Below are 24,681 nucleotides of genomic sequence, written 5' to 3'. Positions count from 1 at the left end.
TGTATCACTGATGACTTGATTTATTCATGTAATAGTGACTTGAGATTAAATGTGGGATCACTGACATCAGCATGCACTACAAAGGTTATTTCTATTTACATACACAAGTGATTACAAAATAATACAACCGACTAACCACAACAGGAACATCGTGTGTTATGTTGGTGAAAAGGTAGAAAAACAAAATTGCATCTTTAGTGTTCCAATACAAATACACAGCTAAAAAAGTCAAAGTGCTAAACACATAAAATTCATTTCATAAAATGGTTAAGAAAAGAAAAGCATCAAAATGGCTGGGAAATGTCGATTTACAGCTACTATTTTGTGAACTGGTACTAAACAAGTGGCTCAATCACTTGTCACAGCATTAGGTACACAATCTTAATGAGATGTTAAACTCTGCCTTTACAAATAAAACCACCTTCTGTAATTCCCATTACACTTTTTTTCATTGATTATTGATTCCTCAAAATTCTAACTAAAGTTTCATCACATGACCTTTTTTCTAAAATGACTCTTGTAATATTAGCCTGCTTTTCTTTATTCTCGTCAGTTTTACCATTTTTTGTTTGTAAAATTCTGACTTCTTGTAATATTACTCCCTTCTCGTAACTAACCCTTACACTCGTAATACAACTTCAAAATCAATAAATTACACCTTTTATCATAAAATTATGACTTATTTTTCCTTGTAAAATTCTTTCATCCCATTTGATCTCATGCCTTTTTTTCCCTCATAAGATTAACATTCTCATACTACAAATGTCTGCAGTGCAGCACTGCACTTTTTGCTCCCAAATCAATTTACTTTCGTAATCGTGTTTTTATTACCACTTTTATCTTAAAATTATAATTTAATTCTCGCAACATGATAACTCAAATTACTATTTTCTCAAGAGGATACAACTTTCATATACAGTAATTGTAAAATCCCAACTTCATTCTCATTATAGTACTCTTGTAAAATGATTGTATTTTTGGAATATTACCCCTTTTTTTTTTTTTTTTTTTACATCTTGGGGACAAAAACAACCATTTAAAAAAAAAAAGAAAAAAAAAAAGACTATTTTTGGAAAACACTTTCCAGCTGTAACCTTTTTTTTTGTCAACTTATTGCGCATTTCAGCCTGATCAAAATATTTGATTCTCCTAATAGTCTTACTTTTTCCTTATAAAGATACGACTTACAATTTTACAACTTTCCTCCCCTAAATCCTCTGATAATATTGCTGCTTTATTTCCTGAGGAAAAAATAAAATAAAAATCCACCTAAAATAATTACGATTTCAATCTCGAATACTTTTTTTTTTCCTTTTCAGTGTTGAGCCTTTCACTCTGACACAATTCAACTGATCTAAGGTTGTCTCTTTTCCACGTAAAATTAAAACTTCTCGTAATAGTGCCACTTTGTCCTGATAACATAACTTGTTGTTGAAAATATCCAACTATTCTTCCAATTTTATGACTTTCACCCACAATTATTTTCCCCTTGTTAACTTCTATTATTTATTGTGTAACAAACCAACCTTAAGAAAAAAAAAACATCTTTATTAAAAAAGAATTGACTTTATTCTCGTTATACTTTTTTGTTTTTGCCCTTTACAATGTGGCCTTAATACTCCTTACCATACATCTGAAAATATATAACTAACTGATGTTAGATTTGTATACTGTATTTTCACGACCATAAGGTGCAATTAAAAGTCTTAAATTTTCTCCAAAATGGACGGGGGCACCTTATTTGTGCACCGAGTTCCAAAATCTGTTAATGTAGTTGTGTGACTTTAATGAGCGCTCCGCTTGACTGACTGGGAGCATTTCCTGTTGACACGCTGCTTACATAGAGGAAGGCAGACGTGACTGAGGACAGCATGCGGACGTAAAGGGTGTGCGTGACAGAGGACAATAAAGACACGCCCCCAGTAAGTATATAGTATGTGCATCGGTTTGGCTAAGGACCTCTGAAAATGGCACCTACGAAGAGACATGCTTACGAAGCACAGTTTAAACTGCAAGCTATCGGTTACGCGGAGGAACATGGGAATCGAGCAGCCGCGAGGGAATTCAAGATCAACAAATGCATGGTTCGCAAGTGGAGGAAGCAGGAAAACGACCTTTGCCAAGTCAAGAAGACGAAGCCAAGTTTCCAGGGAAACGAGGCGAGGTGGCAATGGATGAATTACCAAAGAACAGCCAGGAGAAGCGTCTCTACAGTCACCATTCGACTGAGTGCAATAACTCGGAGCTTGCCATCATTCCTGGAGGCTTGACGAACCGCTGGACATCCGTGTAAACAGGGAAGTTGCGAGCGGCATGGGAGCGATGCATGACAGAGGGCGAACACAGCTTTACTAAGACTGGGAGGCAGCGGCGGGCGAGTTACGCCACAATTTGTGAATGGATTGTGGATGCTTGGGCTAACGTGTCTGTTTGCACTGTTGTGCGAGCTTTCGTAAAAGCCGGCATCATTTCTGAGGAGCCGCACGGCAACGAGACCGACTCCGACAATGGCGAGAGGGAACCTGGCGTGGTTGATGGAGAACTTGCCCAGCTGTTCATTTCGGATACAGAAGATGAGGACTTTGATGGATTTGTAGATGAGGATTGATCAAAAAATAACGTGAGTACATTGCTAAATACTTCAATAAAGTACAACCGAACTCAGTTTTGCTCCCGTTGCCTTTTTCAAAACATTGTTTTAGCGTGCATGCATGCTACCGTATGTTTTAAGCTAGCGTATGTTTTACCATGCCTGCGCCCAATAATGCGGTGCGCCTTATGTACGTGTTAAATACAGAAATAGACCCCATAACTTACACTGCACCTTTTAATACGGTGCACCTTATGGTCGGTGAAAATACGGTACATGTGTACCTAATGAAGTGGCTGGAAAAACAGCAATTATAAAACCAACTAAATCCCAGAGGAAGGGTTTAAAAAAAATAAAAATAAAAAAAATTAAAAGCCACAAATGTTCCTCTTCTGGCAAACGCAGCACTCTGGTTAAGTCCAGCAATCTGATGGAGCCACATTTTGTCCTTTCAGATGAAATGCATTATTTTGAGTTCACACTACAGCACCGTCAAAAGTCAAAACCCACCTGAAGAGAACGAGAAGCACCGAAAAGCAAAAAGAGTCCCATCTCTTGTGGCGAGTTCAGTCGAGCGGCTGAGGGTCTGCGATGGGCATGGTGTGCAGCACCTCGTCCAGCAGCTGCAGTGCGCGGTGCAGGTGGATCTCGATCCAGCACGGTGTCTCCTTGATGCTCTGCCGAGGGTAGTCGGGCCCCCAGCCCTTCACGAAGCTCATGCGGAGGATGCACAGGCGTCGGAGGTCGTCCACGCCGATGCCGGCCGCTGCTGACAGACCTGCAGACAAAAACACACACGCCAGAGTTGAGGCACTGAGAACTACAGTGGGCTGACTCAATTTCTGTCATTTTTAATTTAAATTCAGCAATGTACAGAGGAGTATCTCTTCGATGACTACTGGTCTAAATCAAAGTTTAGTTCCAATTTTTTCCACATATGAGTCCAATCCATTATTGCACTCTTCCTGACTCATCAGTGCAACATTGGGCCAACTCCCATTTCCAAGAAGGCCAGACCCATTAATCCAGTGAGGTTCAGCAACTGATAAAAGACTGAAAGTAAGTAGTACTTTAGCTGGGGTGCCAGTGCATTTGCATGTTAGTAAAGTCAATGTTATTTTTGTTATCTTCCAAATAATAGAAAAAAAGAATCTAGGGAGGGAAAAAAACAGGAAAACCACATTTAAAACAAAGGTCCAGAAGAACAAGACATCCCGATTACAAGTATCCAGAAGAACTAATCAGTGCCACATAAATCACCAACATAGAAATCCCCCAAACTTTATTTCAGCCATAAAACTGTAAATGACACTCCCGCAAAATGACAAAAATGAAGTTAGCCCACTGTAGCTCTCAGTGGTTAAATTATCTGGCGGCAACTCCAGGCACAAAGGATTTTTGTCATTGTTTTCACTTCAATTCAATCACTTATTGTTTTCAGAGGGACTTTTTGGGGAGGGTTGCTTTGCCATTGTGGGCTAATTAAATGAACACAGATGACAAGGGAATATTCTAAAATGTCTCTTCGGGGTTCAAACTTACTGATGGCGGGTGCGATGCCTCCCACCGAGCCTGGTCCGGGGATGTTTCCGGCCACGGCGGCCGCCTGCGCAGCAGCTGCCGCCTGAGCGGTGGCCGCCTGCTGCTGCATCTGCCTGTGACACTGACGCAGGTCGAACACCTGACTCACAACAAATACACATCATTAGACACGAGTGTTTGGACACACTTGTCGACTTTGTTACACCACAATGACGTTTAGAGCGTGACTATTTGCTAATGACGTGTTTTGGACTTAAGGAGGCGGCAAAGCCGCTTGCAGCAAAACAGATGAGTGCGCTGAATGAAATTAGTCTGTCACCTTAATTGATTTAAATTGTCTTTTATTTCAGAATGCGCATTTTTGGTGAGGCAAAACCAGTAAAAGAAAAAAAAAAAAACTGGCTCCAGCAGTCTGCGATTATTCGCCAATTTCCACAGTGCAGAACCCACTGCGGGGGTGGGGCCAGAACAAAGACAGGTGAGCAACTGCTCACCTTGATGTAAGCGCTTGGGTAGATTTTGTGTACGGCGTCCCCGGGCGCTCGACCGGCCTCGCGGTCCAGGTAGTAGCTCTGCACGAAGACGGCGTGGTCGCTGAGGCAGCGCACCCACACGTCGCCTTCACCTTTGCACTCCAGCTGCACGCCTTTGCCGATGTGAAGCCTGATGGATGAGTCAAATATGGCATTTGATGGTCTTTAACTTCTAATTACACTTGTACAGTGTACAGTTTTTTTTGTATTGTACTATATTATTAATGTTACTTAATACATGGGCTGCACAGTTTAAATAAGGCTTGCGTGACGGTCACTACCTGGCTCTCTCGATGGCCTCCGTGCGATGGACGTTGCTGAGCTGGCCCAGACAGAAACGGTCGCCGCCCGACGGGTCCACGTAGCCGTCCACGGTCACGACGGGGCACGACGACGGCACCTTGAAGGTCTCGCCCACCTGCAGGTCCATCTCGAAGTAGGCGATGGAGCACCAGTAGTCCGGAGCTGCAACGCAATTAAACCCTTAAACTGAGTCACTTCTTTGGGTACACCTCGTCTAATGAGATCCAATGCACAACGCTAGAGCACAACACCATACTGAGAGGTATTATACACCAGGTCCTCTATCTGTTTAAGAGAAATAAACCGCTCGCCTCGCTTTTCCCCACAGGAAAAAGGAACCAGGTAGCAACTATAATCACATCAGTTCAAAAAACGTTGTTGCACACACACTCACACCTTAAACCGTGGAGCCCACTTGAACTCTGTTGCTAACCAAACCAGCAGCACTGAATGAGTAATGTAACACACACTACTTTTCATTGTGTGTACTCACCAGGATGGTTAGATATGGGCGGCTGAAAGGCAAACTCATCGTGGACTGACCCTGAGGACAAGAGCGAGGCATTCAAGGACCACCAACATCTTTGGAATGACTTTGGAAGCACGGTTTCCTTTGGGTCTCTGACTCACAGTAGTGTGCCGGCTGCGGCATGGGTGGATGGTGCTGCAGATGACCGTTGCTGTGGTGCGGCGTGTTGGGGGTGAAGCTGCTGTTCCTTGACCAGACAGTGTTGCCACCTGATGTGAGTGGAAAATGAACTTGTAAAGGACTATATATATATATATATATATATATATATATATTCCCCCCCCCAAAGACACAATAGGCATCATATATTTTATTGTTCTCACTTTCTAAAACAGGGCCATGTTGGTTTGGATGTTTTTTCTTCCATAATAAAAACCTTCATTTAAAAACTGCATTTTGTGTTTACTTGTGCTGTCTTTGACTAATATTTAAATTTGTTTGATGATGGGAAACATTTACGTCTGACAAACATGCAAAAAAAGAAATCAGGAAGGGGGTAAACAAACACTTGTTCACACCACTGCATTTTAACTTGTGAAATAATTATTTTAAATTACAGCAGGCCCTTGCAATTTGCGGCCGCGGCTAGCGAAAATCCGCAAATAACTGACGGTGGAAACCCCCGAGAATAAGCAAGGGTTTACGTGACTAATGGGGATAAGTTCCCCCAAAAATCCACGAATAGGTGAATCCGCGAATGCCGACACTCGAATATGTGGTGATCCGCCGTGTTTATGAATACAACAATTAAATGAAGAAATAAACCTTTCGCCTTTGTAAAACCACATCTAATTTTAGTCATTAAAAAAATTCTAATGTAATTGGTGAAGAAAACAAGTAAAATTATAATAAATGATGAACTACAGCTAATCTGACTGACAAAAAATTATTGGAAATATCTGAACAGGTGAAATAGGTACTTAAAATTCTAAGTAAAATTACTATCAATTATAATAATTTTTATTTATCCACTGTCATGGATCGTTACATTTTGAATAATAATAATATAAAAATCATTGTAATGGATGAAATAATGATTTTAAACTATAAAGATTGTGTTTAAACAAATTATGCATATTATAAAAAGTAAAATCTTATCCTATTTTATTACAAAAAAATTTACAAAAATATAAATTATAGAATATAATTCAAAATTATAAGAGTGAGTACAGACGATTTAAAGGAGGTTGCAGCAGGTTAATAAAAATCTAAATTAAACATAAAAAAATAATCTAAACTAACAGTGAAATTGACACATTATTAGTGGTTATTAAATACAGACAATAAAAGCATTACCTACAATCTTGAGGAGCTAATACAAAAATCTGCATTGTTTTGATGCCAAGTTGTAAACAATAAACAAGTAGATTGGATGGATCCAGAGATAGGAAACGTCTCTTAACAAAAAAAATAATAAAATAAAAATAAGGGAATCTTACTAGCCGATCCTGTAGCGACAGTGGGGAACGACGATGTGGAGGCGGAGGTGGACGCCTCGGCGGGCGGAAGCATGTTGGTGGGGGCGAATAAGTCGGAGGGTCCCGGGTGGCCCCCCGACGGAGGGTGCTGGATGGTCTGCATGGAGCGGCCCTCGTCCATGGCGGGCAGGCTCTGGGGGCCGTCGAAATCGTGCTCGTCTTTGACCATCAGCGCCGAGCCGGGCCTGGAGCCCGTGAGATTCAGTCCCGATATGTCTGGCGGGAACATAAAGCAAGTAAATATGAGCAAATATAAGCATGTAGTTGTAATATTAAAAAATACGAACACAGTCTCACCAATTCCGGGTGAGACCACCCGCTCGTAGTGATAGGGATTGACGCACACGCTGTCGGCCTTGAGGTCGAAGGCGTATTGGCAGTATTTGACGTGCTTCAGCTCGTTCTTGTGCAGGTCGGGCCAGCGCCACAGCTTGGCATAGACCACGTGTGGGAAACCCTTGCGTCCGGCCACCTGGAAGGAGCGACAAATAACACACGGAATCACAAGATAACATTTCAATTTGAGGTGTTCCAAATTGAGGAGGGATGCTATTTTTCTCCCTAAATTTAGTATAAAAATCACCTTTGTTCAGATGAGAAATTATTGATATTTTCTAGACTTATGGGCAGAGCAAAGAATGCGAAGTCAATTCACTAACACTTGCGTATCTGGGTTTTTTTTTCCAAACAAGAGAGTGAGAATGTGCACATTGAAGTAAAAATTTACTTATCTTCAAAATGCATTTCAAAACTATATTTTGTTTTTACTGATTTTAAATTCAAAAAGAATATTTATAGTGATAAATGATTTAATCATGAATGTAAATGTTTGTGAAATTGAATCCAATTTGATTGAAAAATGTTAGTAAAAAAGTTTTAACTGGTGAACAGATTTTGAAATTATTAGTAAATTATAAATATAGGCAATAATAAAAATAAATGTTAACACATTTTCTGTAAAATATTAATTTAATTGCTCCAAACATTTTAAATAAACAATTACCAGGACAAATGGGGAAGGGGGGGGGGCATTAAGTAATACAAATTAGAAATACAATCCCATTACATTAAGAAATGATTTTATTTGGAATTATGATAAGACTAATAAAAAAATATTGCCATTGCAAATGAATCTATGTAAAATCCAATTTGATTAATAGTAAACATTTTTATTGACAAAAAAACTCATTTATATACACAACTGAAGAAATTTCAGATATTTCCATAAAATTATAACCACTGAGAATTTTTTTTAAATCTATACATTTTTAATTGGTGACAAAATTTGTAAAATCTTTCAGTGTAAAGTGTAAATTAAAAATAGATAATGTAAAAATAGGCAACCCTTTGAAAAGATAAATTTGATCCAATTGAGTTTAAAATCTTATCCAATTTGTTTGAAATATGCCGCGTGTCCACACAGTAAATTGTTGCGCTTGACCCAGAGGAAGCGACTTGACTGTAGCGCTTGACTGATCCCACCTGCAGTCGTCCGTCCAGCGTCCTGGGGATAGTGACGCACTTGCTGGGATGGGCGCCGTTGGTGGTGATGGCGGTGATGAGCGAGTCAAGCTCGTCCTTCTTCTCCTTGAGCTTCTTCACCAGGCTCTCGATGGCCCGCTTGGCGAAGCTCTCGCTCTTCGCCGCCCTGCCGGTGGCACATCAGGCTGTGCACGATGCTCAGGCAGGCGTCGTTGCTGGTGGGCGTGTTGGCGATGGACATCTCGGCTTGGGAAGGTGAGACACACTGCGACGGGTGGGCAACTGGAGAAACACACCATGAGGACGCTGACGGGAGAGAGAAGACACCAGATTCAATGAGTCACCTCGACTGGTTACCAGCCAATCGCAGCGCGCAGACCAACAACCGTTCACATTCATATTCACACCTATGTACAATTTTAAAGTCGTCAATTAATCTATCATGTAGAATGCGGTAAGAAGCCGTAGTAACTTCAGAAACCGCATAGAAGCACAAGGAGAACATGCAAAAGCTGAGATTCAAACCCAGAACATCTGGAATGTGAGGCAAACCCACCAGGTCCCACTTATGAACATTTAAATCTAAATATCTAAATTGCAGGAAAATAAATCAGTTTGAATTTAGTTCGATTGTGGATAATTTACGGCCGTCTAAATTGTTACAACACCTGTTAGTCATGTTATACTAATTTATTCAAAACATATCACCTATGAATGTCATGTTTAAAAAAAAAAAAAAAAAAAAAAATTTTCAGCTGATGTACAATAGAAATTCATACGCTGGAAGCTGCAGTCATCACTTCAGGGACGTGACCGCTCCTTCACTTCAAAATAAAAGCTTCTCACTAGCCAAAAAGCGGACCTGTTAGCAGAGGCCGTCAACTTCCACTTAAAAGTTTTTGTTTTTTTCGTTCTGTACTCAATAGATGTAAAACATTTTAAAATAAATGTATACATAAGTTTGAATATATTTCGGTGTGTTTTAAACTTTACTGCTGCAGTTGCTGACCGGAAGCAAATATCCTCATTAGCAATTGGTGACTGACTCGTCTAAAAAAAACAAAAAAAAAACATTAGCTTAGCTATGCTGCATGTAGGCGCGTTATATTTCCATTTTTTTCCAACAACGCAAACAGTTATTGGTGTATTTGAATAATCTCTAATCGTAATGTTCTTTATCGTACCATTTAATCTGTATTTGTACGTGACGCCAGTACTTACTTTCCGCTCCCTTGCGCTAGCTGCTGTGGCAACTCCTTTTGTGTGTGTGTGCGTGTGTGTGTGTGTGTGTGTGTGTGTAGGTCCCCGAAATTGCGTCCTTCTGCGGATTCGGTATTTACAATTCACACGGCTAAGCAAGTGTTGTCCATGAAAAAAGCACTGTCGCGTCCTTCAAGACGGGAAGGTGTGAGGGGAGAAGGAAAAAAAAAAAAAAAAGAAAAATCACAGCTCTCTTCTGGTAAGTTCCCATCCAGTGCATCCACTTCTTCTTCGTGTTTGTTATGTGACGGGTTTTGGTAGGTGGCGCATTAGTGCCACCCCAAGCAAAGGAGGGTGAACTACATCTTGAATTCTCAGGGCAGTGAATCCATTGCAACAGGACTGTTCTTGTTGCCTCATATAGATATATAGATATTTTCTTGCCCCTATTTCAGGCAAAAAGGGAAAAAAATTCGTCAGAGTTGTCCTCACACCTACCAAAAAATATTTAAGCAGCATTCTTAATTTAAAACCTAAACACATGCCAATCACACTAAATAGTTGTTCCTGTAAATGGAAACAAATGGCAAAAAAATAAAATAAAAATCAACAATTATTAATGTAACTTTTATGTCTGCACCTTGTGCCGTATAATTCCCTGTATTCACCAACAGGGTGCAGTAAGTAGCTATAATTTGTGCCTATAAGGTCATATAAATAAGAAAATATAAAAACTACAACAGTAAAAGAAGCAAAATTGTGAATTCAATTAATGGCAAAGAAATCCCATTATTTTCAGTAATTTGCTGCAAATCATTTAGCTCATTTTGTGTGTTTCCCTTCCAGATCATGTGAATGTCACATGCAGGAGAAAAAAAAGGATGATTAAGCTTTAAATCTGAAGATTTTCACCTGGCACACATTAACAAGTCAGTTCCTCGCTGTTGCTGAGCTGTTTATGTTCATATCAGCAGCAGTGAGGTTTTGTCATGTGGAGCGGCTGGCGGCGCGCCTGCAAGTACAAACTGCATTCAGTGTTAGTAGCACACACGCACAAAAAAAAAAAAAAAAAAAAAAAACAAACAGGATGTTTTCACCGTGTCCATGCTGCTGATGCATGCAGGGTTGATTTAGACAGCTTTATGTGCGTGTGTAAATGATGTCTTTTGCGCAACGTGACTCCAGACAGAGTCGTAAAGGCAAATACAAATGGACAAGCCCGAGAGGAGTGTCAGTGATGTGATGTGACTGTCTCGCTCCGTCAGGCCTGGAAACGCTGGAGTGACAGCGCATGCAGGTCACTCACTGCTAATCTTCTCCACTCTGCACATCAGGCTCCTCCTCGTGCTTCTGGTTTGACTCACTAAATTTAAAACTGCTTGGCAAAGAGCAATCTCCATCAGTTTGCAAAAACATGTATGGTAGCTTCATTGATTCTTTAATATTTATTTGATTCCTTGTCGACTAAATTGTCTTCATTGTTGACAAAAGCATCAATTCAGTTCACTCTAAATTTTATTTTGAACAAGCAAGAGAGGTTTATTGCAGACTAAATTGTCTGATGTTTAAAAAAACATGTGTTAGGTTGTTTGAAGACAACTTTGTGTTAATTGTTGACAAAAACATGTTTGTTGACAACAAAGTTGTCTTTCAGGCTTACAAAAACATGCATACTGGGTTCACTGACAAAATCATTGTGTTTGATGTTTACACAAACATGTAAGAGAGGTTCTTTGAAGACTAAATTGTCTTTGACGTTTAGAAAAACATGCAGTATGTCAGGTTCTTTGAAGACAACATTGTCTTCAGTAGTAAAAACATGTTTGTTGACGACCAAGATCAAGAACATGCATAATAGGTTCACTGACAACTGACTTGTCTTGGTTCACAAAAACAGGCATGTTAGGTTCATTGATGACTCTAAATTGCCATTAATTGTTTTCACTGTAATTGTCTTCATGGAAGACTAAATTTTGTTTGCTGTTAATGAAAAAAGTATATTCTATACATTGAAGACAAAATCGTCCGATGTTCTTAAAACCATATATGTTAGGTTCACCAAAGACTAACCTGTCTTTGATGTTTACTAAAACGTACGTTAGGTTCTTTGATGACAACATTGTCTTCTTCATTGTTGACAAAACCATCTTCACTGACTACTAAATTATCGTTGATGTTTACAAAAACATACGTTACATTAATTGAAGAATAAATTGTCTTTAAACACCATGGATCATAATTTCACTCATGGATGCAGCACTTCATAACCAAACTGCCAAATTGTACTTGTCAATTTGTGGAGCAAATCCAAGCATGTAGCGGACACGTCACCAAATACAACCCTCCCGTTCCCGCATCGACAACTTTGCCGAACGTTACAGGATGTGCCACTTATCAAGCGTCTTTGATTAAGAAAGGTGCAATACAAATTAGAATACGCTAAGATGTGCAACCAAAAAAATCTCAGTGCAGTTCTGCTTACCTTTTGACTTTGACATAGTGTTTACATATGTATGTAGATTGTTTAATGTCACTCGAAAGACCCAACAATTTGTTTACAAGCCATTAAACATGAAACTTTCCCATAAAATGTCCCCTTTGTACAGTGTCCAACTCAAACTGCTTCCCAGCGACCCCGAAGAGGGTAAGCGATATGAAAAATGCATGGACCCATGTTAGCATTGTGCACCAGTATGATCGTTCCTCTTGTCAAACAGCAGTCTTTGCCTTGTTTGGCCCTCACGAGAGTCACATACACTCGAACCGAGTCCTCGCCAAACTTTGCTTAACCAAACGTGAACATCTTCAGTCATGCGTGTCTCCCGCCTAAATTTTTCATCGCACCGTCTGAACGCCTCAGCATTTTCCGTTCAAACCACAGTTCATCACATGATCTTGAAATCTTTCCACTCCAGCGCGAGTCAGGAAACTGTCAAGGCCAGCGGGAAGCGAACGCAGATGGAGGAGAAATGGACGGATGGACGTGGTGGCGAGCGTTCAGGGATGGATGCAAAAGCGAGGAGACGGGAGATGGTGGAGGTGAGCTGTCTGTTTGAAGATAAATCGGGGCGGCAGTCTAGTGTAGTGAGGAGGGGAGCTATTTGCAAACACACAAACAGATGTGTGTGTGTGTGTGTTCGTGCAAACACACGCACACACACACACACACACACACACACACAGAATGCCCGCGGCGAGGTGGTAAAAGGCCACAGCTGATTGGACGCTGTGGGCTGATTCAGGCCCGGAGTAGGCGAGCGGTGCATGTTGGGGATGTTTGGATTCAAATGCATTCATCCGTGCACACATGAGCGACTGTAGGTCATTCCCTCTGCTCTTCTTCCTTTTAAACTCACTTTGCACTTCATCATTTCAACTAAACCGCACTGCATGTCATCGCTGTCGGATGAAAACCCGTCATCTCCATTTTACGATCGTTCTGGCTGAAAGATTTTTAGATTCTCCTGCCCTCATGTAGCCAAATGGTTTATAAGTTCACGTGCAGTATAAAACAAGTATCTTCATTGTCTGCTAGAACTGTTTTCAAAACGCATTTTTCCACTTGAGATCACACCATCTCCATTCACTTTGTATTGGAATGCTGTCAGTTTGTTTCAATAAACCATAGTTGCAACAACCTCAAGTTATTGTAGTGTTTTAAGGAGATTATTGCCTACACTGTATATTTTCATTGATCCAAGTCTGATTTATTGTAGTCAAAAAAATCAATAACACAATGTATCGTATGATTATCGCTCACGGTCCCCTATCAATACGCTACCACCAGGTGTCAATACTGCTGTTGAAGTGATGCAAATCTTTTTGTTCTTGTTTTGGTTGCTAAACAGCCAACAAAAACACGTTTTATTATGTTATTACAAATGTTTGACTGCTCCTGTTTCGAAGACCCAATCAAGAATGGAGCTGACCATCATTCCTTTTTTTAATTCCAACAAGCTTGGATTATTAATGTAATTTTTTTGAGCAGATGGTTACCAACGAAGGTATTTTAGTGAAACCAGGTCTGATTTATGTCCCAAAATTTCAATAACACAATGTATTGTAGCTTATCTCGTTACAGATGCATTATTTGCCTTGAGGATGTTAATTGAAAAGTACAGAGAAGGTCAGAAGGAGCTACATTTTGTAGATCTAGAGAAAGCCGATGACAGAGTACCCAGAGAGGAACTGTGGTACTGCATGCGGAAGTCTGGAGTGGCAGAGAAGTAGGTTAGAAAAATACAAGACATGTACGAGGGCAGCAGAACAGCGGTGAGGTGTGCTGTAGGTGTGACTCGAATTTAAGGTGGTCGGTCCCACGCATCAGGGATCAGCCCTGAGCCCCTTCCTGTTTGCAGTGGTGATGGATAGGCTGACCGATGATGTTAGACTGGAATCCCCCTGGACCATGATGTTTGCAGATGACATTGTGATCTGCAGTGAAAGCAGGGAGCAGGTGGAGGAAAAGTTAGAAAGATGGAGGCATGCACTGGAAAGCAGAGGAATGAAGATTAGCTGAAGTAAGACAGAATATATGTGCATGAATGAGAGGGGTGGTGGGGGAAGAGTGAGGCTACAGGGAGAAGAGATAGCAAGGGTGGAGGACTTTAAATACTTGGGGTCAACCGTCCAGAGCAATGGTGAGTGTGGTCAGGAAGTGAAGAAACGGGTCCAAGCAGGTTGGAACGGGTGGAGGAAGGTGTCAGGTGTGTTATGTGACAGAAGAGTCTCTGCTAGGATGAAGGGCAAAGTTTATAAAACAGTGGTGAGGCCAGCCATGATGTACGGATTAGAGACAGTGGCACTGAAGAGACAACAGGAAGCAGAGCTGGAGGCGGCGGAAATGAAGATGTTGAGATTTGCTCTCGGAGTGAAATGAGCTCATCAGAGGGACAGCCAAGGTTCGATGTTTTGGAGACAAAGTTAGAGAGAGCAGACTTTGATGGTTTGGACAGGTCCAGAGGAGAAATAGTGAGTATATTGGTAGAAGGATGATGAGGATGGAGCTGCCAGGCAAGAGAGCTAGAGGAAGACCAGAGAGAAGGTTGGTGGATATCGTGAGGGAAGACATGAGGGAAGTTGGTGTTCGAGAGGAGGATGTAGGAGATAGGCTTACATGGAAAAGGATGACGCGCTGTGGCGACCCCTAAAGGGACAAGCCAAAAGGAAAAGAAGATTGTAACTTATCTTGTTAAACACGAACACCATTTTTAAAGACTCCCAACATTGTCAAAAATGGACCCTGACCGTTGTTACTTTATTTTAATGACCGAAGTGTCAACAAACTTGTGTTGCAACCGTAATGTTTTGAGGCAATGATTGCCAACAAGGGTATATTGTCACTGAACCAAACTCTGAGTCAAAAAACTATCGATATTGCGATGTATATCGTTAGCTCCTCCTCTTTCGATGACTAGCGACACTGCCAAAATTTAACCGTTGTTAATTTGTTTTAATGAGTGTTGACAACCTTGGATTCTGAACATATAAGGTATCATTTCACCACGAGCGTTCAGCAGGCATGGGGAAAAACAGTTTTTTTAATTGTTTTTTTTTTTAAAACTCCCAAATAAGTGACGTACACGGTTTGCATTAAACAGCGACGATTTTGTCTTTATTTAACTTCCTGGTTTTCCGTCAATCCTCTACCTCCCTGTCTTCTTCTCTACACTATTTTTAACACACACACGCAGTGTAGTGTGCTAACAGAATAATTAGTTGTGCTTGATGTGTCTGACAGTTCTAATCCTTCTAAATGGCCACCAAATGCCTCCCCACATCACCCCAGGGTGAACCACATGGATGCACACGCGCACATGCACGTACGCGCTCACACACACACACATATGCCTGCTGCATAATGGCCGATGTTGCGCTTCCATTTGTGTTTAAAGTCTGTAGGAGGATGGTAATATTTCATGTGAGGCAAACATTTAAGTGGTTTAACATCAACAGGAACACCATACATCACCAGACACTCCATTAGGTACACATGCACATTCTATTAAGCTCCGAAGGTGGTACCAAAAGCGCTACCAAATGATTTTACGTAATAGACAGATACAGTTGTAGCAGTGATTCTTAATTATTCAGACTGTTAAAACTGTTACAGTCATTTTGATCTGCAGCCTTCAGTTCCTAAAAAGAAGACAAACTAGTGATGTTGCACTTTCCCAAAAGGAAGAGATCAGTGTCATGATATACATGTTGTCCATCCAGTTAAGTTCATACGCCGTTGTTTAATAAAGTGCTCTGAAAGGCACTTTCAACATGTACGCATGAGTAGTTATGCTTGAAAGTATGATATTCTATTTACGATTACTATTTTTGAATGATACACGTTCTTTATTATTCCTAACTTCTGAAAGTGGGTCGTGATTTAGCAACAATAGAAAAATGCGGGTCCCAGGATGACAGTAGTTGGGAACCAATCCACTAGAAGAGGGTTGTCAAACTCTTTTTTGTCTCTGGTCGCATTGTAGTTATGATTTCCCTCAGAGCGCCGATAGAACAGTGAAACCATATAAATGTTTAATCATCACTAAAACATATTATTACCATTACACAACAAATTGAGGGATTATTAGTTTTGAAATCAGAAGACAAGGATAATATTTTGTTCAAGTATTGTTTAAGTTACTGTAGAGGAAGGGTTTGGTAACAGAAACATGCAATATCTCAACATTACTGTTTATTATTATGACAATTTGGAATTTGGGTACAGATTATAGCCAAAATCACGGAAGTTGACGAGCATGATTTGCTTTCGCCACATAAAATGATGTGGCGGGCCACATCTGGCACCTGGGCCTCTGGTTTGACACCTATGCACAAGAAGATGCAAACCACTCATTTGCCAGAACAACAGGAATGCCATGGCTTGCACGTCTTCTTCTGGCACAGGCTCACTAACCTTTGTCCATGTTGTAATATAATAGCAGCAGCAAAATGAAATCAGATGTCTACAGAAATATTTTTTTCAAGCATTTTAAAGAAAGATGCAACCAAATTGGGAGATCATTAAGCATGCAGCAAGATAATGACCCCAAAAGACATAACGAAGGAGTTCATCGGGGCGAAGAAAGTGTAAGGTTTTAGACTGGCCAAGTCAGTCTCCAGACTTAAACCCTATGGAACATGCATTTTTTAGAAAGAAAGTCAATTTTTTGAGAGAAAAAAAAAAAAAAAAGTGTTTTTCACCCCACAAAACAAAACCAAAATTCTTGTAACATAGTGATTTTACTCTAATAAAATTATGACTTGATCCTCATGCGGTAATTTGTGTGAGGTTAAAACGTAACTTTCTTGTAACCTGACTTTACTCTCACAAGATACTAAATTACTAAATTCAGCCCCGAAAACCAGTTTCAATGCATACCAAATGTTATATTGCTATTTCATATTTGGTAGGTGTGTCTATCATGAGTGAAACCACAAAAAAGTCTCAAGAATCTGTGCCAGAAAAGAGAAATTCTACCATTTTTGGTTTGAAGCTGGCATTTTAGGGTCATTTCGGCCATTTCCAGGGGCCCTTCAAAGACAGACATGAGATTTTGTCCGATTGCAAGACGAGTGCCGACTTAAACCCGAGAGAGCATGCATTTTTACTAAAAACTAAAAGCCGAAAAAAGCATCACAAAAGCAAAACTTTGGTGATGTTAGTGGGTCACAAGTTTGATATCATTATAGCAGGCAGAAGATTTTCAACTAAATATTAAGTTTTATTCACTTCAGTCCATTTTAAGTCCAGTAATATACACCAAAACTTTTTCTCACCTAAAATGTTTGTCTTTTGTTTCTAATAATGCTGTCTTCTGAGTTGTGTTACATATCCAGATGTAAATACCTGGAAATAAAAGCTGAACTGTTGATGTTGACATTTATCTGTTAATCTGTCGATGTCAAACCCAAGCGTTTTTAAGTCTGCAGCAAAAAAAAAAAAAAAGAATTTGCCTCACTTTTAGGCGGGAGTGCGAGTGTATAATGTGATGTTTGGACTGAAAAATTCAAGTTCTGTCACACAATGTTCTGAATTTGACAGTGTAAAATTCCCATACCACATAAAAAGATGATGTCCAAGATAAATACCTCTTGACCTCACACTCAATCGGACACACTGAAGTACTTGGCAAGATTTTGGCCCTCAGCGGAATAATCCCTTTTTACAATTTAGTGACCCGTATCAAAAACTCTCCAAGTTGCTCGGCACCGGTTAATTCTTGATTAAAATAAAAGCGGAAAAAGTGTGCATGTGACCATTAACCTATCACATATGTTAAGTAATTGTATGACCACACACACACACATACACACACACACACACACACACACACACACACACACACACACACACACGCAAAGATCAAACAGCGGTCCCATCATATGCTTTGAATTAGGGTCAAGTTTCAACAAAGCAAGCCACACACACACACACACACACACACACACACACACACGCATGCGCGCGCGCGTCGGGGTGTTTGTTTTAAGTGAGAAATGTTTCTTATGATGTGCGTCACACGATCAGGGTGTTTTCTGAGTGTCTGTATTAATGAATGTATAGTTTGGCACAACGTTGCGGTCATTGTGGTAAGACTTTGTATGCGAAGCGTAGGCAGGGAGTTGTGGTTCGGAATATTTTTCTTTTCTTTTTCCCCCCTCAATGCTGACCCATAAGCTATGAGAGGTTGTGGGTTTATGGGCCCACCCACAATCAGGAAATACACACAGACACACACACACACATATGCCTGCATCATGGCCGATGTTGCACTTCCTTCTGTGTTTTCACACGCGTGCACACACACCATATATGCAATTGTACTAAGGAGTATTAGGGTTACACTGAAAAAAGGGACAAAAAAGGTAAACAATTTTTTTTTGAAAAAGTCAAAGTAATTCCAAGAAAAGTTTATTTGTTTAGTTTTTTTTTTTTCAAGAAAAAGTCACATTGTTTGAGAAAAGTTACTTTTTGTGAAGAAAAAGACATTTGTTCAGAATAAAAGTCCTGTTTTTTAAAAAGTGATAATAATATGCAATTTTTCAAAACAAATATGAATGTTGATATGAATGAAAAAAATGCACATTTTCAGGAAAAAAAGAAACTAATTTTTGGGGCAAAGTTTTTTTTTTTTAGACAAGTCATTATTTTCAAGAAAAAAACAACTTTTTTTTAGAAGAAATAAATAAATATTTTGGAAGTAAAAGAGACAGTGCCTCTGGATTGTCAGACTGGGGTGGTGGTCCCCCTTTTTAAGAAGGGGGACCGGAGAGTGTGTTCCAACTACAGGGGGATCACACTACTCAGCCTCCCTGGTAAGGGCTATTCAGGGGTGCTGGAAAGGAGGGTCCGTCGGGAAGTCGAATCTCAGATTCAGGAGGAGCAGTGTGGTTTTCGTTCTGGCCGTGGAACAGTGGACCAGCTCTACACCCTCGGCAGGGTCCTCGAGGGTGCATGGGAGTTCGCCCAACCAGTCTACATGTGTTTTGTGGACTTGGAGAAGGCGTTCGACCGTGTCCCTCGGGGAGTCCTGTGGAGGGTGCTTTGAGAGTATGGGGTACCGAACCCACTGGTACGGGCTGTTCGGTCCCTGTACGACCGGAGTCAGAGTTTGGTCCGCATATCTGGCAGTAAGTCGGACTCGTTCCCGGTGAGGGTTGGACTCCGCCAAGGCTGCCCTTTGTCGCCGATTCTGTTCATAACTTTTATGGACAGAATTTCTAGGCGCAGCCGAGGCGTAGAGGGGGTCCGGTTTGGTGGCCTCAGTATTGCATCTCTGCTTTTTGCTGATGATGTGGTTCTGTTGGCTTCATCAAGCCGTGAGCTCCAACTCTCACTGGAGCAGTTTGCACCCGAGTGTGAAGCGGCTGGGATGAGAATCAGCACCTCCAAATCTGAGACCATGGTCCTCAGTCGGAAAAGGGTGGCGTGCCCTCTCCAGGTCGGGGATGAGATCCTGCCCCAAGTGGAGGAGTTCAAGTATCTTGGGGTCTTGTTCACGAGTGAGGGAAGAATGGTACGGGAGATCGACAGGCGGATCGGTGCAGCGTCTGCAGTGATGCGGACTTTGTATCGGTTCGTTGTGGTAAAGAAGGAGCTAAGCCGAAAGGCGAAGCTCTCAATTTACCGGTCGATCTTCGTTCCTACCCTCACCTTTGGTCATGAGCTGTGGGTCGTGACCGAAAGAACAAGATCCCTGATACAAGCGGCCGAAATGAGTTTCCTCCGCAGGGTGTCCGGGCTCTCCCTTAGAGAGAGGGTGAGAAGCTCGGTCATCCGGGAGGATCTCAGAGTAGAGCCGCTGCTCCTCCGCATTGAGAGGAGCCAGATGAGGTGGCTGGGGCATCTGATTCGGATGCCTCCCGGACGCCTCCCTGGTGAGGTGTTCCGGGCACGTCCCACCGGGAGGAGACCCCGGGGACGACATAGGACACGCTGGAAAGACTACGGCCTTCGGCTGGCCTTGGAACGCCTCGGGATCCCCTCGGAAGAGCTGGATGAAGTGGCTGGGGAGAGGGAAGTCTGGGCGTCCCTGCTAAAGCTACTGCCCCCGCGACCCGACCCGGATAAGCGGTAGAAAATGGATGGATGGAAGGAAGTAAAAGATTAAATTTTCAAGGAAAATATTTTTTTTTTCGAAAAACAAAATAAATTATAATTATAATTCGTTCCAAAATCTTTTTTTTTTTTTAACTACGGAAAAGCATCATATTTGTTGAGAAAAAAAAAGTATAACATTTGGTGGATATGTCTATTATAGGGGCGGCACGGTGGAAAACTGGTTAGCAAATCTGCCTCACAGTTCTGAGGACCGGGGTTCAAATCCCGGCCCCACCTGTGTGGAGTTTGCATGTTATCCCTGTGTCTGTGTGGGTTTTCTCCGGGCTCTCCGGTTTTCTCCCACATCCCCAAAACATGCATGGTAGGTTGATTGAAGACTCTAAATTGCCTTCACTTCATACTTCATAACTTCATAATATACTTCATAATGATGTGCAACTTCATAATTTCTCGTGTTTCCGTAATAATCCATAATGAAGTTGCAATCACCTGTTTCTTTAAAAGTGCAACATGAGTGCAGGCCTTGATTTAAAAAGCTCCATTTCACTGCACTTTCCTGAGGCTATATTGAAATGGACTGCATACAACGTAAAAATACACAAAAACTCCTACCTTTGTTATATTTATTTAGTTTTTAAAGCTTTGCGGCGGGGGAAGGTGGTGTGTGTGTGTGTGTGTGTGTGGGGGGGGCTTTCGTCCGGTTGTCTGAGCAACAGCATTTTTCCTTGAAGCAACTTTTTTTCTTTGGCTTGTGGAAAAGCAATTTCACTGATGTGGGCTTGAAAATCTGCACCACTGGTGTCACATGCATCATTGCTAACTACTCGAGCATCCAGATCCCTGCTGAAGTGCTCACAGCTATCACACTGGGACCTGACAATTGTGGGTTTTGACCCCAAACATGCACACAGACACACGCACACGCAGACACACACACAAACCATTTCATAGACAGTTTTGTCCCAAAACGTCCTGCATCCTGGGAGAATTATAATGGGGTTTGAAACATTGAAGGGCAACACAAGTCAGTGGCATGTCGTCACGCTACCCCAGTCTGGCCAGGACTTAAGTCTGTCTGCCTTTCATTAGGCACTAATTCTCCAGGGAGTGTTTCACACACACACACACACACACACACAGCGTGCGCATGAGTGTGCATGCACACGTAATGCGTAAGCAGTGTTTGCTGACGTTTTGCAGCCACTGTGCCGTTTCGTTCCCATCTTAGCAAAGAAAATCTGTCCCAAAACGTTTTTTTTTAGAAAAAGTGTTAGTGTTTTAGAAAAAGTCACGATAATTTGAGGTGGGAAAAAACATATTGTTTTCTGGAAAAAAGTCTTAATTTTTTAAGAAAAGTCACATTTTTCAAGAAAGAGCTATAATTTTGGAGAAAAAAATGATTGTTTCTGTAGGAAACAGTGAAAAAAAGTTTGAGAAAATAAGTCAGCATATTTTTTCAGAAAATAAGTCATTTTCAGGGAAATGCGTAACATTTCTACAGAAAACTGCTGAAATATCATTTTAAAGAAAAAAAGTATTGTAAAGTCATATCTGTATAAAAATAGTAATTTTTTGAAGTTCTTTTTGAGAGAAAAAAGGTCATTTTTACAAGTCACATTTGTTAGAAAAATATCATATTTGTTCTGAAAAAAAACTGTTTTTGGGGGAGTCACCTGTTTTTAAGAAAAAGTTATATTTTGAGGGGAACAAAGTCATATTTTGTTTCGAAAAGTCTTAATTTATTGGGGAAAAGGTGTTTTTTCATGGAAAAAAAATTATATTTGTCAATAAAAAGAAGTAATTTATTTTGAGAAATAATATTTTTACTGGAAAGACTGTATTTTTCCAAAAAGAAGTTGTATTTTATTTGCAAAAACACTTTTACAATAATTTTTAAAAAGTAATTCTATGTTGAGGGAAAACAATTATTTTTTGTTAGGAAAATAAGTACTTTTGTTCGGAAATATACCTTTTCAAGAAAACTGATATTTTTGATAATAAAATATTAATATTCTTTCAAGGGGGGAAAAAAGTCAAAGTCAAGAATTTAAAAACAAATCAAGAAAAAGATGTTATTATCTCTGTGAAAAAAAGTAAGATTTGGCAAAGAAAAGAGAGTAACTTTTTTGGAGGAAAAAGTCATTTTTTTGAAAAAACTTTATTGAAAAAAAAGTATTTTTTGAGGGAACAAAGTCTGTTTTTGTAGGAAACAAGCTGTCCTTTCCTTCAAGGAAAAATACATTTGTTTAAAAAAAGTTATTATTCTTCAAGAAAAAAAGTCACTTATTAAGGTCATTTTTGGCCATTTTCACGGGTCCTTCAGAATCAAATTTGTCCTAATTGTTTAGTCCGATTGCTACCAGATTTGAACCATTTTATACTAGACATTTGAATGATGCTAAATTATTAAACATGTTTTTGTCCCCGCAGTCAACACACCGCACACACACTTAATGCGTCAGTCGGGTTTGGTGCATTTTTGCATCAACTGTAGCACTTTGTTCACTTCTTAGCACAGGAAATCTGTCCAACAAGTGTACTAGTAATACACAGACAGATTTCCAGCCAAGTATATTCTGTTTAAGGTGTGCATTTATTTTCTTGTAGCCAACGCGGTTGACAATTGATTAGCGCTTTTTGCCTCAAAGCATAAAAGACATGCGTTGGTGTCTTTAAAAGTCAGTATGTTTGCAAGGGATTAGAGAACAAAAAAGTGTTTATTGAAGATTATAAAGTAACTTCAGTGTTTCACTTTTTCGTGGTATGACATAATAAGTCCTGAAAATTAAAACTGCCGGGTTCTTGAGACGTTTGTGTTTGTCCTGATGAGCACGTCTATTGTATTTCACGTTAATCTGAATTATTGGTGGCGGGGGTCTAATTTCTTCTATTTCTCCAGGGGGCGCTAGTGAGTAAACCTTTGTGGATCATGTCTGAGACACATGAAATACATAAATCTTTGGGATGCATGTAAAAGTTGACTTTTTTTTTGTATGATAAAGACCCCCAAAAGGCGATTTAGTTGTAGAAATAATAGTAATAAGAAACAAAGCAATTCCAAGAGGGCAGCACAGGCTGTTGAACGACCAGATAAAATGGCTGCTTCAACACAAAATGGCTGCGGACCTCCTGTGTGTTAAAGCATGGGTTCGTATCAATCAGACCTACTGGGGAAACCGACTCTTGGGAGGGGGGCACGTGCCAGCAATGCTCAAAAATTTTGAGAATGTTAAAGCCTTCAAGAAGTTGATTTAGTTGCCGGAATTATAGTAATAAGAAACAAGTTCATTCTAAGAGGGCAGAAAAAGAACTACCAGCCGGTAATTTCTTTAACAGTAACAACTAATCAGACATGCTGTCATGTGATTCCATGCTTATTTTCAGCTTGGTTATGAGCAGTATCGGGATTCTCTCAGTTTTAAAAAGCAGAGGAAAAAGATTATTACGTCACAGGAAAATCAAGAATCGATTCTGTCGCGTCACAGACACGCCGTTTATCGTCACTCGCCTCAAAGGGCCTCCACACTCAACACAAGTGCCCTTTGTTCAGGCGTCCACGGGTCGGTCGCCTGCGTCGTCTAAGTCTTTGTGAGAAAATCATTTCTTCCAATCTGTTCAATTTGAACTTGAACTTTCCCAACAATATTGCCGTTTTTCAAATGTCTTTTGTCACTCGCTCTTCGCAGCATCAAGATACTAACGCCGAGACACTTTAGTGCTACTTTGCAATGTCGCACTTACAACAGGCCGTAGAAAATCACTTTGGGCTGTTCATAATCCTTCCTCTCCACTTCCTGTTTTTTTTTTTTTTTTTTTTCCTTCATGGCTGTGTTTCCATGAAGCGGTTACGCGACCTCTCTCGCATGACGACCATCGGCAGGGGAAATTTCTGCGATGATGAATCGATTCAACTCAATGCGGCTGTTCTTATTACGACCCCAGGCCACAAATTTGACATATTGCATGATGGTTATGCTTTAATTTGTTAGTTAGTTAGTTTTGTTTTGTGCAAAAATTGCACAACACATTGCAAAGACATTTTGTAGAGAAGTGATGCATGGGCAAAAAAACTAATACAATTAAAAACTAAATAAATAAAAAAAACTAAATTGTGGTGCAGAGGACTCACTCGAAAATAATTAAAAATGTTTTTCTGTCATTTTTTAAAAATTGATTTTTAAAAAATGTATTGTATTGTTTAAAAATTATGTTAGCTTTAGCATTATTTCCATTGTTTTTTCATAATCCTCAAAATATAAAGAAAAAATAATTGTAATATTTGTCCATTTTCTTTACCACTTCTCCTCACTAGGGTCGCGGGCTGCTGGTGCCTATCCCAGCTATCTCTGGGCGGGAGGCGGGGTCCACCCTGAACCGGTCGCCAGCCAATCACAGGGCACATACAAACAAGCAACCATTCGCACTCACATTCTCACCTACGGGCAATTTAGAGTCTTCAATCA

General features: G+C 40.4%; 1 protein-coding gene and 1 long non-coding RNA gene across 2 annotated transcripts in view; one reads left to right on the top strand and one right to left on the bottom strand.

The window, feature by feature from the left end:
- Positions 1–10: 10 nt before the first annotated feature.
- LOC133399878 (mothers against decapentaplegic homolog 4-like) lies at positions 11–9,916 on the bottom strand. Its single transcript, XM_061671853.1, is given in 11 exon segments — positions 11–3,368; positions 4,133–4,271; positions 4,627–4,795; positions 4,947–5,130; positions 5,462–5,512; positions 5,599–5,706; positions 6,937–7,191; positions 7,273–7,447; positions 8,458–8,613; positions 8,615–8,763; positions 9,798–9,916. Coding segments are annotated over 10 exon segments (1,533 nt in total). The 5' UTR covers positions 8,699–8,763; positions 9,798–9,916; the 3' UTR covers positions 11–3,156.
- The window catches only part of LOC133399879 (uncharacterized), a 28,147-nt gene continuing 13,197 nt past the window's right edge, over positions 9,732–24,681 (top strand). Inside the window, exons 1-2 of the long non-coding RNA XR_009768265.1 lie at positions 9,732–9,916; positions 12,573–12,696. This is a non-coding gene — a long non-coding RNA (uncharacterized LOC133399879). The remainder of the gene's footprint in view (positions 9,917–12,572; positions 12,697–24,681) is intronic.

The sequence above is a fragment of the Phycodurus eques genome, chromosome 3 (genome assembly GCF_024500275.1).
Source record: "Phycodurus eques isolate BA_2022a chromosome 3, UOR_Pequ_1.1, whole genome shotgun sequence".
Classification (NCBI taxonomy): Eukaryota; Metazoa; Chordata; class Actinopteri; order Syngnathiformes; family Syngnathidae; genus Phycodurus; species Phycodurus eques.
This window is presented reverse-complemented; position numbering and strand designations above follow the sequence as displayed.